The 16,515-nt window shown below is 38.9% G+C and overlaps 1 protein-coding gene across 1 annotated transcript; it reads right to left on the bottom strand.

Moving 5' to 3' along the window:
- Positions 1-601: 601 nt before the first annotated feature.
- On the bottom strand, positions 602-4,949 carry LOC307133499 (uncharacterized protein; the record flags this gene model as incomplete). Its single annotated transcript, XM_079828583.1, has 10 exons — positions 602-774; positions 887-919; positions 1,941-1,970; positions 2,084-2,119; positions 2,200-2,232; positions 3,069-3,104; positions 3,195-3,227; positions 3,319-3,351; positions 3,622-3,680; positions 4,864-4,949. 10 exons carry the CDS (start codon positions 4,947-4,949, stop codon positions 602-604), a joined length of 552 nt encoding a protein of 183 aa, XP_079684709.1.
- Positions 4,950-16,515: the final 11,566 nt, after the last annotated feature.

The raw sequence follows: 16,515 nt of genomic DNA, 5'->3' as shown, positions 1-16,515 counted from the left end.
GGTTGTAATATTTGTCAATTCAATAATGTTAAATACTTTGCGTATAAAAAAGTAACTGAAAACAAAGAGAGAAACACTTTTGATTGAAACACTGACACTGAGGCGAGCGAAGGCTTCTGTGTTTGCTAGAATCACGGCACGTCTGAGGATGCCAGCACCAGTTCTCATCTCGCTGAGATTTTTAGATTCAAATCTATCCTGTAATTAATCAAGCAAAAATGAACCACCTATAAATTTCATATCAAACTAGTCTGATCTAAAATCAAATCAATCCTATAAAGTGTCACGTCAGCCTTGCCTCTGGGTAAAGTCTGAAGAATATTTGGCAAGCACAACCGTGTAGCTCACATTAACAGAGACCTCACAGGAAAACTCCCATGAGGCCGCAGAACCATTCACACACACACACACACACACACCCACACACACACACACAGTCAAACACAACGGATCAGGACATCACAGGATAAAGTCTAGTTCAAGATTCTCAAAACATACAAAAATGCCACTGAAAACATAAACTGTATAGTTATTTTTTTTCCTTCTTCTGTCACTGCCTTGTCATTGCAGCTCTGCCCTGTTTCTCTCCACAGTTCACGTCTCAGGGACGGAGGTTTCTTGACCTCTTTTTGGAGGCGGAGGCGGGCTTGCTCCGCTTGCGTGCTGATGCATTATGGGATTTGGTTGCGCGCTGCTGGACTGGGACGGGGGCGGGTTTGACGGCCGCTGCCACCGCCGCCGCCGCCGCCTCCTCCGAGTCTGGGCCTTCATCTTCTGTACGGAGAGAAAGAGGTGAGACAACACACACTTTAGACCTCGAATTCACAAGATATGAAGTTATTAACATTCACTGATTGCATGTGTGTGTTTATGATGTGATATTTACCATCATTTTCTTCCATACTGGATTTAGCTGCATCTAAAGATGAATAATAAATGTAAAAAAACAACAATGCATGAGACACATGGGATTTTAGGAGAAAAATAGCCATGTCATAATTCCCGAAAACAATATATATATTAAATATAATTTTTAATAAATGTAATTACTTATATATATATATATATATATATATATATTTTATTATATATGTTATGTGTATATATATATATATATATATATATATATATATATATATATATATATATATATATATATATATATATATATATATATATATATATATATATATATATATATATATGACTATTATATAATTTGTAATAAATGTAATTACTTTTTAATGTGTATATATATATATATATATATATATATATATATATATATATATAAAATTAAAATGAAATTGAATTTACAATATAATAAATAATATGAACAATACAAATACAATTTATACATTAGTTTTATCCATATTTATTGTGTTATTAATGTATTATTTCATGCTATTTTAATTATTACAAAATTCTTTATTTATACATTGGGATTTTAGGAGTGAAATATCTGGTTATATTCATAATAATAATAATAATATAACATTTTATTATTTTATTATAGCATACAATTAATTATGTTTGGTAAAAAAAAATGGATCTTAGGATCATTTCTTTTAGAAAATAAAATAAATAAATGTTTAAATTAAATAAAAAATTCAAATAAATAAATGCATGTAATGCAACAATCCTCCTGTGTGGACACATTTGTTTTTAATATATTATATATAGAGATATATATAAAATATATATATAGAGAGCATTACAGTAATGAGAATTTTGGTGGAAAATGTGCTTAAACATCATGATGTCATGCTAAATTTTCATAATTTTTAATGCTAAATATTTTTCCTCTTTTATTTGTAGGGTGAAATGTGACTTGGACATTCTGGATGTCTCTCATGTGGCTCCAGTAAAAACTGGACTCTATATTCCAGACTGTATTTTGGTAACATATCACACATAATAAAAATAAAAAAATTACTCACCAGCTTTGGGCACGTCGTTTACTTGAGGTGCTAAAAAAATTAGACTTGTGTCAATTATTGGACCATATTCGCTTTCAGTTTATTTCTAGGAACTATATATTTTAATATCATTCACACTTTTCTTCAGTAAATATGATACTCACCACTATTTCCTGCCTCAGCGCTGGTGCTGCTGGCATCTAAATGACACAAAACACATTTATTTTTAATTGTCTAATACTTTGTATTTTTGAACGACTGACATGGTTCTTTCTTATACCTGCAGTTGCTCCGTTGTAATACAGAAGCTCATCTGTAGCCATAAGAAAGAGAAATCACAAATGAGTTCTCCTTAATATCTCACAGTTTAACTGAGAATTTAACTCAATTTCCTCTGGGTAGCTCAGATTAGAGAAAATAAGAGTTCGTTTAGTCACCACTAGATGGCAGACTTGTAAAGTCTAACGATCAGAACTACAAACACAAATAAAAACGGTTGAAAAACTACAAACATGGCGGATGTGCGAGACCGACGGTTGAGGAGAGCGGTTTAGATAAAGAGGTTTGAGTGATTAACCAGTATCTAACCTGGCGAAAAGATATTTATTCAATGTTGTCCACATTATATTTCATCTGCAACAGCATTGTGAACCTTTATAACGACCCATTTGTTCATTCAATTTTAGATGCATCATTATGCAAACACAATGTGCTAGCTACTACATTTCTTTACGCAATTATGACAAAGTATGTCCCAATTTAGCTTGCCCACTCTTCTGCTACACACTCAAAATATGTACTTTTCCTTCACGAAAACAGTACATACTTTAAGGGCATAGTATTGGGTGGGCGAATTGGGATTTGAAATTGGTGTTTTGTTATATAATGTGCCAGAACCTGCAAGAACTAGAGGATAAAAAGTTATCTGTGAAGATGAATCTCTCATGTTCTTGAGCTGAGGTTCAAACGCTCTTGAAACCTTGTTTATCCCTACGGGCATCTTATAAAACACTTTGTTTCTTCCTAAACTAACAATCATTCTCTTGTTTATCAGGAAAATCAAGGGTACAGTCAAATCCACATACAAAATTCATAACAAACCATCTTTCATCTGCTTCTGTCCTACCATGTGAAGGAGGGATCACTCACCGTTGGGCAGGTCGGGTGAGACCAGGTTCATGCTTTCTGTGAATGAAAACACAAAACGCTGCAGTGAAAACTGTCCGACTGACAGAAGACTGTGAGTCCAAAACAGAGAAAGAGTGAGAAACTCACCAGTTGGAGCTTCATCTGAGGTTGAATCATGATCTGTGGGTTAATGAGGGATTCTTAGTTTAAGGGTTATTTTTGACAGATTTGCATGCAACATGTTTTGTAATGTTACTGGTTTTATGATTACCTGTGGCAAACATGGCTTGGGACCCCCCTTCAGCTACAGAAGCAAACAAATAGGAAATATTTGTGTCACATTCTTCAGTATACAGAGATTTATACAGATTTATCACATTAAATTGTAAAACAAAATTATATTTTAAAGATATATATGTATGTATTATACTGTACCACATTTTTTAACCATGCAATTCTTGAGTGTTTAAAGAAATTCTAAACAATTATTCACTGATATGATAATGTTCTATATATTTGTGGCTTATTTTGTTAACTCTCTTATATTACAGGGTAAAAATATGTTCTCTTTCACCTGCTTCAAGGTCCGCTTCAACCAGCACCAGCGCCAATGAGCAGAGGATGAGAATGTTCCTGTGATCAAATACACAAATCAATCACTTCCTCACACAATAGATCTCATGTGTAAATAAGCAGGTAAGGGCCAGGCTAACAGTGAACGCTCTCGGAACTTTAGCTAACGTTCTGGCAAGGTTCTCTCAACGTTATGAGCAAACATTCCAGTTACTAAAATGTTTGTTCCATGTTATCTGGTATTTAATATTGTTCTGAAAACATGAGCACAAAAACTTTTTTTCCTGAAAAGTTTAGTTGGATGTTCATCTATCGTTTTAAATGTTGAAAAACTTGTTCGTAGAACATTCAAAAGCAACGTTCCTGTAACGTTTGCAGAATGATAACATTGAATGTTCCCTTAACGTTTGAACAACCAAGAAAAACATTTAAAAACCTGGACGTTTTGAACGGTCAGGGAACATTCAGATATAACTTAATGGGAACGTTAGCGAAACGTTCTTAGGACCTATTTTTGTTAGTTGGGAAGCTGTTCTGCATCAATTCTATGTGTAGTGAAAGTGTTTGATTAATGTTGAAGTCAAGGCATTGTAATTGCATGCAAACCACTGACACAATATCATGGCTCTGGATTTATGCTTGTTTAATTTCTTCTTTTTGTAAATCTCTATATTTCATCGTCAGCTCTAAAATATTTTAATTATAAGAAAAACAGACAGTATTCTACATTAAAGTACATGTTTCAAAATGAAAATTATGTGTTTAAATATTTAAAATGTATCAATATTAATTGTATAAATTAATCTGGTGGAACCATTTGAGAGAATTCCATGTCTTTACAGAATGGCATATATATCCAATTCAGACCCACAATGATCTCAATGTATCATAGTGATAATAAAAAGGAAAGAAAAGTAGTGGATGTGTTTGAGATTTACCTGGTCAGCATGGTTGGAGGTCAGAGACAGGGTCCGGCGGTGTACAGTACACAATGTAGTATTGCACTTGAACTGGTCCTGTGGCCACAGCAGCCGTCAAGGCTTTTATACCTCCTCAAAGGCCATTGAGACTGTGGGAGGGGAGGGTCTCTTATTGTGAAAGAGGAGACGTGGAAAAAACGGCTTCATCTTGGATTACATTAATTGCATGGCTTAATGTAAGGATTGATATGTCTCCTTCCCATGTACATTCCCACTAAAAGATTCTCTCTCGCCTCCGTTAAAAGGGGAAATCTTTACCTCACAGTGAACCTTTTGTTGCCTGCCTCATGGTGAAATGTTTCTCTCCCCCCAGAAGTCCTGTAAGTGGAAGGTTCAGGTGAAGCGCCATACCAATGCCAAGGTCATCATAACTGCCCCCGGTGACCTGGCCGTCTGACGAGCGTGCCGTGTTGAAATGCGCTCAATGCTGGGGATTCCCTGGGTCACTGAGGCCAGTATTTGGGGAGAAATGCAAACCTAATTGCTCTGTAAAGCAATAGCGAGCTGGCAGGGCATTAATAGAATTTTTCCTCTTTAAAAGGTTGGTGTTGGGGAAATGGCGCTTGTTTTTTTGGCCTCTTGTTGTCCAGATGCCAGCGATAAGGTTGCTACTGATGGAGGTATTAGTGCTCAGTGCTGCGGGAGAGACTCTGGGATCTGTGTTCAGGAAATTCCACGTTTCCCCCCCAAGCTTTCCTTGAGATTAATTTTGAGAGAAAGACGGTGTCGGGTAACATCCTGGGCCAAACGCATGACCTGTCGTTTTTTTTAGGTACAGTGAGTTCCAGAAATGTTACCAAAAGGTCGGGAATTTACCCACAAAGGTTGGAAATCTATACCCCAAGGTCAGGTTTAGACTCGGAAAGAGTTGGGATTTGAGGCTTATGATGTAACAGGGACTCCGTGATGACTTTGAGATACGTTTCCGAAACGATTCCGTAAATGTAGAATTATAACACAGAACAATCAGAAAAAGCATGTACCAAAAATGTTTCCGTTAAGTTAGTTCTTTTAAATGTTCTTTTAATGTTCAAAACATCCAGTTTCTTCCTTTTGATCATTTTGCTAACGTAACGGGAATGTTACTTTTGAATGTTCTCTGAATGTTATCACACAAGTAGTAACATTTAAAAAATGTTAGACGAACGTCCAACTAAAATGTTTCAGAAAAAGCTTTCCATGATCATGTTTTTGTGGTAATGTTTTGAGAACAATATTAAATACCAGGTAACTTTGAACAAACGTTCTATTAACGTTACTGGAAGAACGTTTGTTCGTAACTTTGAGAGAACCTCACCAGAACTGCCTAAGTTCTTAGAACCTTCCCTGTCAGCTGGGGTTTGGTCACATTAGTGAAACTTTGCATGTAAAATATGTCCATTGTCTATTTGTCAATAGTGTTAGCGATATATGAAGACTGACGGCAGAAGGTCTGGACTCGATCGCAGCTTTCATTGGCCAAGGACCACCCAAAGGCCGTCTGACTGACATATAAAGCAACCAATCACAATTTTGTTCCACATCATGTTTAGGGGTGTAAAAATGTAAAGTCGAAAACCCTACAATAACAGGCCGGTGTGTAAAACTCTTGGATGTATTTTAAAGAGCCTATGCTCTTTTTACATACTTCACATTAGGGCTGGGAGAATAAATTGATGCATCGTGATTCGTGGATCGATTCAGAGCTTAGTTTTTGACAGCAGATGCACTCATTTCTCGATTCGGGATGCATCGATTTATTGTCCCAGCCCTACTTCACATACTTCTGATCCTGATAATTGCTCATTGTCACAGTTGTAAACACAACAACGTTTTGGCTTCTCCCAGAAATCCTGTAGAATTCAACCAATCAGCTGACGACTTTGAAACTTCTGAAGTGTTTCCAGTTAAGTGTGCCATATGCATCAGACGTTCAGCCAGTGGTGTGTGGGTGTGACGACCTGACACTAGTCACTTTCAAACCAAGCAGCTTTCTGATGCTCAATGCGACAACTTTGCGTTACCAACTTGAATATGAAATCAAAATGTTTACCCTCGCGCAAACTCCCAATCGTGTCGATTCCTTTTGGAATGATTCTTGGAACATTTCGCCACGATAGCCGCACCTTAAGGCTGGAATATAGCCTGGATGCCAGCCAAATTTAGCCCCTCCCACAACATTTGAGTTCGGGAAATTCAGCCTGGACTTGATCCGTTGTGGAGCAACTATGCCCGAGCAGGAGCTGTTCGGACCCATCAAATTGTCAGGGCGGGCTTTATACGATGATGGACAGATGATCAACAGTAACGTAATCATCCACGTCACCAAAGAGCGCTTGGGTTGAATTCGTTCTAATCCTAAACGGAGAACTTGTTCGTATATGCATTCACCTTTACTATCTCTCTCAAAAATGATGATAGTGTTGGTAAGTACTCTGTGTATCCTTAAATTCTTTTTACAACATCTCCAATCTTCTTCTTCCAGTATGCTTGCAGTTGAGTTCTGTTGACAACTATGTGTTGCTCCGTTGCTCTGATTGGTTGTAGGTCTATTCAATTGAGGTCTTTCCTGGTTCGGTTGAAACACACCCCATAAACACAGCCCAATGGAGCAGTATCAGACTCATATTATGACTAGAATTGAGTATGATGACGTCAGGCTAGCTGGAATAGGCTACACTTAAAGGACAACTCCAGTGAAAAATGAACTTAGGAGTAATTAACTCATGGTTACCGAGTAGATCGTTCTCTGGGATGCGTTTTCATGATAATCGAATGTAAAGAGTTTTATCTCTAAAAACAGATTAGCTTATAATGCTAGTATATGGGGCATAGAATAAGTAAAATTAAATCGCTAGTTAATACCACTAACAAAACTCAAAATAACCTCACACTAACACGGTAGCATAATGAGGGTCCCTACATGCAAACCGAAGCATTGAGAACTTTGTAAGTGTACAAACAGTTTAATAAGAAGATACTTTATAAAGACAATACATTACGCATATACAGACAGGAGCCATCTTGGAAAACAGTCTCGGAGCCACGAACGCTGTGCTAAGTGAGCTGGTCAATAGGAATTATCGCAGCTTAGCACATCGTTCGTGGCTACTCGGTAACCATGTGTCAATTTCCCCTAGGTTAATTTTTCACCGGAGTTGTCCTTTAACAACTTTTAAAATCAGAACATATTTTAAACCACTATAGGCATCATACACTTGCAAACTTAGTAAATTGTTATGCTGCATTCACACCAAACGCAAATAGAGCGTCAGGAGCGAGTGATTTCAATGTTAAGTCAATGGAAAGGCGCGTCTGGAGGTCCTGCGGTGCGATAGACGCGTTTCGCGCGACGCGATTCCGCCTCATTCGCGTGTCCGGTTCGCGTGATTCGAGCGTCTTGCGCAATACGCACGAGTGGTGCTTTTTGTGCATTCACGCGTTTGAAGCGAATTTGCGTCTGACGCCCGAGTAGAATTTTTTTTACTTTGGCGTCAATTCGCGCTGCGTTAACCAATCAGGAGCCTGCTCGCTGCTGTCACGTGGTAGAGTGACGTGATGAGAAACCCAACATAATTTAAAAATACTACTATTGTTTCACAAAATGTAGTTTTTATAGTATTTATAAAGAGAGCGCCTATTTAAAAAAAATTATCTTGCGTCTTTGGAGTTGTGAGATCCAGGCGATCAGCGGGCGCTCAGCGCTCAATAACCCCGGCGAGAGCAGCCTTTCCTCGGCCAGTCCTTCTGACGTTTGCCGCCAGCTCTGATGTCCTGTAGTAGTTTGTCTTATGTGGATCTAACGGGTGATCTTTGGTGTCATGAATCTAGAATTTGTTGTCTGCCAAATCGTTTTGACTGAGGGCAAAGAGAAGTTTCATTACTTAATTTTTTTAGGATATTTAAATATACATGCAGTGAAGATAATGTAGGTAGTGCGTTGCCTGGACCACATTTGTGTGGCTATTAATGTTTAATTGGCCTATATATTTTTAATGAAAATGAAAAGAGGCAGAGTGGTGTTTTATGACATATTTCTCCTTTCGCTTCAAACGCTCGATTTATACGCGCGTCCAATTCGCTGTGGACACGTGAATGGATTCAAAATGTTCAAGCGTCCAACTAGATGAGGTAGACGCGATTTTGACGCTCTATTCGCGTTTGGTGTGAACGCAACTTTACAGAGAAAAACTGGGCATCATGCACTAAATGACCTAAAAGGATCATTCACATGCTACGAACACAACTTTTCAAGTTGTTCCAAAAACAACAAACTTGTGCCTTGTTGCTAGGAGACGTGTGACAAATGAAAACAGGATTTTAAAATCGGCTCAAAATATTAAACATGTTTGATCTCCTCAGACTGGATGGAATCATATTCTGAAGTGACGTGAATCAAGGCAAAAATCTGTGCAAAAGTCTTGTAGTGTATTTCCAAAGGGATAGTTCACCCAAAATTGATATTTCTGTCATCATTTGCTCACCCTCAAGTTGTTCTAAACCTGAATGAAGTTCTAAATTGTTCTGCGGAACACAAATGAAGATATCTTGAGGAATATCTCTCTGAAAAAAATGCTGGGTCGTTTAAACCCATGTTTGGGTCAAATATGGACAAACCCAACTGTTGGGTTACATTTTTAATTCAATTTATAAATGTAAACCAATGGTTGGGTTTGTACATATTTGACCCGCAATTGAAAACAACCCAGCATTTTAAGAGTGTGGTTAACCAAACAGTTTATGGACACCATTGACTTCCATAGTATGGAAAAAAATACTATGGAAGTCAATGGGGCACTTCAACTGGCATCATTCACTCTATCTTCTTTTGTGTTCATCAGAAGAAAGAAATTCTTACAAGTGTGGAACAACTAGAGAGCGAGTAAATGATGACAGAATTTTTAGGTGAACTATCCCTTTAAATTAGGGGAAGTCGAAAATTCACGATTTCACAAACTAAAACTAAATCCCTTGCACGTCCCAAGCAGAGACTCATCCGTCCGTGGATATTCGATCTGTTGGCCATTTTTCCCTTTTATCAGACGGAACCACTGCCAATGGAAATGAATGGGCCGTCGCTAGACAAGACAGGAAGTCTACCCATCTGGGTTTTACCTTTCCTGCATTTCTATGGGCGCCTGTGGTAAAATGGAACGGGCCGCTGTGGAGCAGAACAGGGTTAGAGTTTTGATAATGGGAGAGAGTGGTCCTGTGTAATAGAGTTACATTTGACATGTCCTCCACTCTGGTATTTAGGAGGGCCTTGCCTACTATCAAAGAAGTCCTCTGTGTGCGCGCTAAAAGGATTTTTCTCTTTAAAAGCGTAAATGGATAATTAACCGTTGAGGATCCCTCACTAGGCCACATTATGGCCGCTTAGCTGTCTTTTCAAGAAACACACTGTTGAGGGGAGTCTTTGAAAGCTGGTAAGGTCAGATTTACATGTGTATGTGAAAAAGGCCCAAGGGCACACGGGACCTCTGGATTTTCCTTTTAAACATGGAGGCTGAAAGGAAATTGCCGGAACCATGAGGTACAGAACGTACTCTCATGCTCCGCGGCACTTTACATTAGGGAGTACGAGCTCGCTCGGGTTACAGGACCAGTTTGAACTAAGAAACCTCTGTTTGTTGTGGTTTGGGTCAGGATTTAGTGAGAAAAGCAATTAACAAACTTAATGTTTTAATCAAAGATAAAGTGCCTAAAAACGGTTGTTTTTAAAAAATAGTTATGTGTCATATTTAAATGTTCTGCTTCTCGAATCTGATTGGCCGAGAGCCTTTTCCAGCCGTGCGATAGGCTATTCCCCAGTATCAGCACTGGAACCGTTTGTATCACTACGCTTGCAACATTTCTCACAGCGAATGTTATGGTGGACAAGCAAACAACCATCATTTTTGAAATACTGTTGTTGTTGTCTCACAGAATGTCATTTTTTTCTACCTCAAATATGCAACCTAGCGCATATTTGTTTAGACGCTTTCGCAGATGTGAGCTCCAGACCGTCAGCGGCGCTAGCGCTCATGTACCCGCAGAGAACAGCTTCATCTCGGCCAGTCCTTTGGGAATTTGAAGCTTTTCAAAGCTTTGAATCCATTATACCAATTGCTTCGCAAAATGATTTGACTGTTTCGAAGCGTTCGAAACGCCTCACGCTGGTGAACCCCTGCTGGTCAGAACAGTGCAAATCCAATAAAAACTCTTTTACAAACACGTTGCAAATGTTTTATTGGAAGTAAAATCTATCCAATGCAATTAAATAATCATCTAAGATTAAATATCAAGTATAATATGTGTTCTTTTATCAATTTTCAGGCAGTGTTTCGAAATCACCCATCACTAGAATTCGCTGGCTCATTTGTAGATAGTGTTGAAACATAAGGTATAATTCATTTTGGATATATCAAAAGGGACAATTTTTGGTCTTATTCGACTACCCTGCAATGCGTACGTCTATAGGGCGCTAAGTTGTGCCGGCAAGCTGGTCCACAATCTAGGCCCCACCACGGAAAAGGCTCTGGCCTCTACGTTTGAGCCTATAGTACAAGGAACATTGAGTATATTTAGATTACTAGATCTTAAATTACGGGACGGATTATAGGGATGTCGAAGTTCAGACAGGTAACTTGGAGCAAGATGATGCAGACATTTGGAAAACAAATAGGAGAACGTTATAGTCAATTCTAAATTGGACTGGTAGCCAATGGAGAGCTCGCAGGATGGGAGTGACATGATTGAATTTTCGTCTTTATGGACCAATTGAAGACGAACGAGCTGGGACTTTGAAATGCCACAGTAGAGTGAGTTACAGTAATCCAAGCGGGATGTTATAAAAGCATGAATAGCTGTCTACAGGGATTTTTCAGGCACGAAATGTTTCATTTTGGCAAGAAGGCGGAGTTGAAAAAAGAATGAAGCGACAACAGAGGACACCTGTTTCTCTGAAGTTAATCGACTGTCTAGGAAAACTCCCAGGTTCCGTGCACAGCTTGTATTAAAAACAGACAAATTACCTAAAGTGTTTTTGTCAAACTCAAATTTGTCAGATGGGCCAAAAACTATAACCTTTGAATCGTTTAATGTTAAAAAGTTACTTGCCAGCCAAAGCTTTACCTCATCGAGACAATCCATTAAAGGTTTAAATGCAGAGGGGTCATTTCTTTTTATCGGCAAATAAATCTGTGTTCAGTGGTTCGCTGCTGGGGCGATCTCAGTGAACTCATGATTCAAGGGTTCATTCTCCCCCAGTGGTGAACAATTAAAATTTTGAAACAGTTATGACTTAACGAAGCCTTGTTTACTGAAATCATGTAACCTTGGCAGTTTGATACACGCCCCGAACCACTGATTCGAGACACAAGATTCGCAAAGGTTTCAAAGCTTCATGAAAGCAGTGTTTCGAAATCGCCCATCACTAGAATTCGCTGGCTCATATGTAGATAGTGTTTAAACATAAGGTAATTAATTTTGGATGTATCAAAAGGGATATATCAATACGTACATCTATAGGACGTTTCCAGTTGGTCGCCCGGCCAAACAGAGCGATTGGGGAGAAGGGCATTATTCAGAGAGGTGACCAAGAACCCGATGGTCACTCTGACAGAGCTCCAGTGTGGAGAGAGGAGAACATTCCAGAAGAACAACCATCTCTGCAGCTCTCCACCAATCAGGCCTGTACGCTAGAGTGGCCAGACGGAAGCCACTCCTCAGTAAAAGGCACATGACAGCCCGTCTGGAGTTTGCCAAAAGGCACCTGAAGGACTCTCAGACCATGAGACACAAAATTCTCTGGTCTGATGAAACAAAGATTGAACTCTTTGGCCTGAATGGCAAGCGTAATGTCTGGAGGAAACCAGGCACTGCTCATCACCTGGCCAACACCATCCCTACAGTGAAGCGTGGTGGTGGCAGCATCATGCTGTGGGGATGTTTTTCAGCAGCAGGAACTGGGAGACTGGTCAGAATCGATGGACAGATGAATACACCGATGTACAGAGACATCCTTGATGAAAACCAGCTCACGAGCACTCTGGGGTGAAGGTTCATCTTCCAACAGGCAACAACATTTGAACATCTCTGGAGAGATCTGAAAATGGCTGTGCACCGACGCTCACCATACACCATCCGACCTTGAGAGGTCCTGCAAAGAAGAATGGGAGAAACTGCCCAAAAATATGTGTGCTAATCTTGTAGCATCAAACTGAAAAAGACTTGAGCCTGTAATTGGTGCCAAAGGTGCTTCAACAAAGGCTGTGAATACTTATGTAAATTTTTTTCGTTGTTTATTTTTAATACATTTGCAAAGATTTCAAACAATCTTCTTTCACGTTGTCATTATAGGATATTGTTTGTAGAATTTTGAGGAAAATAATGAATTTAATCCATTTTGGAATAAGGCTGTAACATAACAAAATGTGGGGAAAAGTGAATACTTTCCGGATGCACTGTAATAGTTATGTCTGCGTGAGTGAACAAGAACAAATGTATGTCGGGACTTGATTTTGTCAATGGGGAATTGATTGGATGGTTGTGGTTTGCTATTGGTTGATCTCTTGTGAGTGACAGGTTGCCCCGCCCTCATGCCAGTAAACACTAGCCTGACAAGCCAGACCCACATCAAGCTGTTTGGTCTGGGAACACACCATTGGCAGGGCTCAATCCGAGGGGCAGGATAAACTGTTGTCTTTCAAATTCCCTCTGCATGCAATAGGATAGCGCTACAACCAACCAGAGCAATGAAGAAGGTGAAGAGGAGCTAGTTGATTAAACTTTTGCCGTATCCGGTTGGCAAAACTTCGAACACATCTTCCTTTCTTAAGAATAACTTCAGTGCCGTTTTTGTGTTCTTTTCTCAAAGAAAAGCTTAACCAAATCCGATTCAAAAGACCGCTGCTTTGAGCTTCTTTGTTTACGAGTAGCACGCGGAACCGCCGCAACTCTGCCGTCATTATGTTAAGCCCGCCCACCGACTCTATACACGATGTGATTGGCCTGACCTGAGTTTGGTTTTTCCAGCTCGCAAGCCAATGGAGAGTTAAATTAGATTTTCTGCCGCTAGGGTCTAGATTTCTAGGCTAAGTAAACACTTCATCAGAGAAGTTATTCCATTTTGAAGAGGGATGGGCAGTGATTTTGATTAAAGATTATGGGGACCCATGAATTTAAAAAAAGGAATGATGTGCCTGGATAAAATAATTTATAATAAATGCTGCCATATTCCATAAAAAACAGGAATTGTCCACTTTGATTTCATGGGGTTTTGATATCATCAATCCAAAATGAGTATTCTGTCACGATTTCTTCACCCTCGTGTCATTTCAAACCTGTATAAAAACATTCTTCTCACAAAGATATGTTGGTAAACAAACAGCTTTGGTTCCCATTGACTTCCATTATGAACAAAAATACAGTGGAAGTTAATCTATATTCTGATAAAACTGACCAAATAAATAAATGAATAACACATCTTGAGGTATAGAATTTGTTGTCCAATGGAATGGACCAATTTTCTCTTGGCACTGATTAGCATTAGCATTAGTAAGTAGCAAATCATGGTTCATGAATCTGACATGAACTAAATCTTATTAGCTATTTTAAAAACAAACATTGATATGGCCCATCCCTGCTTTCTCTTTTCGAAGAACATATACGTCAACACAGTTGCCATTTACTGCTAACAACCCATGAGCATATGGCATCATAAGCATCATTTCAAATCGTGACCTTGCTAGAATCATGTTTAGCATCCCTCATCCAAAACACGAACGCTAAACCCTGGGTTTGTGTGTTTCGGTGGGGATCTCTCCTGCTTTTACTCGCTGCCAACTTGGTAAATGAACTGTCATAATTTCGAGGCAGTTTCCATTGCCTTCCATCATCATGAAAAATTGCACTCTTTGACCAGCACACATACCAGACAGGATTTATTCAGAGGCTGATGGGATTGAATAGCTTTTTAATATAGACAGAGTATCGCATGAGACCTGTCTGATGGGGAGAATAATCTGTGGGGAATTACTCAGCATTTTAGCACATAGTTTGATGGAAGGTTTGCTTCTCGGGTATTAAACTACAAAGCTATCCTAATTAATATTTCAGCAATTTCCTAAATCAAATCACATAATGGTGTGATTAAGAGCAACTAGCTTGAGCTAAAGGGTACAGACTAAACAAGAAACAAGTGTAACACTGTGTGATGATGCTCAATGTCATTTAAATGGCACACTGAATATAAATAAATCTATGTCTGCCTATACAGTCACATTTATACGCTATTAAGTTTTAAGAGCCAGTGCTTTTTCATCCAGATGAAGTCGAATCCTATCTCAGAATCAATTAAGATTCTTCCGTCACTTGCCTGTGGAGTCCAAGCGGCCATTACCTTGGATTACGGATTGTTAAATATGTATAAATGAATTGGCTGTCATCAGGTAAATTAGCCCATAACACCAGTTCTCCTGACAGTCATCCATTAACGTGTCAGACAGGCATTCATAGCCTGCTAATATTCCCTGTGCTCTAGTGTGTCCCACTTCTGTCATCTTAATTAACGCTGGAGAGAGAGAGGATGATGCCAACAAAGACGGTTTCGACTTTCAAGAGAGAAAAGATCATCTTGGAATCCCACACATTCTATAGTCACACGGTGCTCAACGGAATTTATGATTGGCTGAAGCAACGACTTTCTGATTATGTCATATTACTGGAAGATATCTATCTATCCATCATCTATCCACCCACCCATCTATCTACCCATCCAACTATCTACCCATCTATCTATCCAACTATTTATCATCCATCTTTCCATCCAACTATCTACCCATCTATCTATTCATCCAACTATCTCTCTGTCCAACTATCTATCATCCATCTTTCCATCCAACTATCTACCCATCTATCTACTCATCCAACTATCTACCCATCTATCTATTCATCCAACTATCTCTCTGTCCAACTATCTATCATCCATCTTTCCATCCAACTATCTACCCATCTATCTACTTATCCAACTATCTATCCATCCACCTATCTACCCATCTATCTGTCTGTCCAACTATCTATCTATCATCCATCTATCTATCGATCCAACTATCTACCCATCTATCTATTCATCCAACTATCTATCCATCCATCCATCCAACTATCTACTGTATATGTCCATACATCTATCTATCCATCCACCCACCCATCTATCTATCCAAATATCTGTCTGTCCAACTATCTATCATCTAACTATGCGTCCATTCACCTATTGTATCTATCGATTATCTATCCATTCATCCTTCTATCCAACTATCCATCCATCTGTCTATCATCCATCAATTCATCATCTATCCATCCAACTATCTATCTATCCAACTATCTATCCATCCATCCATCATCTATCCATCTAACTATCTATCTGTCCATTCATCTATCCATCCACCCACCCATCTATCTATCCAAATATCTGTCCAACAATCAATGATCTATCCATCCAACTATCTACCCATCCATCATCTATCCATCCAACTATCTATCTGTCCGTTCATCTATCTATCCATCCAACCACCCATCTATCTATCCAAATATCTGTCTGTCCAACAATCATCCATCCAACTATCTACCATTTATCTATCCATCCAACTATCTATCCATTCATCCATCCTTCTTTCTATGCAACTATCTATCCATCCATCCATCATCTGTCCATCCAACTATCTATCTGTCCATTCATCTATCTATCCATCCACCCACCCATCTATCTATCCAAATATCTGTCCAACAATCAACAATCTATCCATCCAACTATCTACCCATCCATCATCTATCCATCCAACTATCTATCTGTCCATTCATCTATCTATCCATCCAACCACCCATCTATCTATCCAAATATCTGTCTGTCCAACAATCATCCATCCAACTATCTACCATTTATCTATCCATCCAACTAT

The sequence above is a fragment of the Gobio gobio genome (assembly GCF_949357685.1).
Source record: "Gobio gobio genome assembly, chromosome: 11".
NCBI classification, from domain to species: Eukaryota; Metazoa; Chordata; class Actinopteri; order Cypriniformes; family Gobionidae; genus Gobio; species Gobio gobio.
Note: the sequence above shows the minus strand (reverse complement) of the source record. Positions and strands in the feature narration are given on the sequence as shown.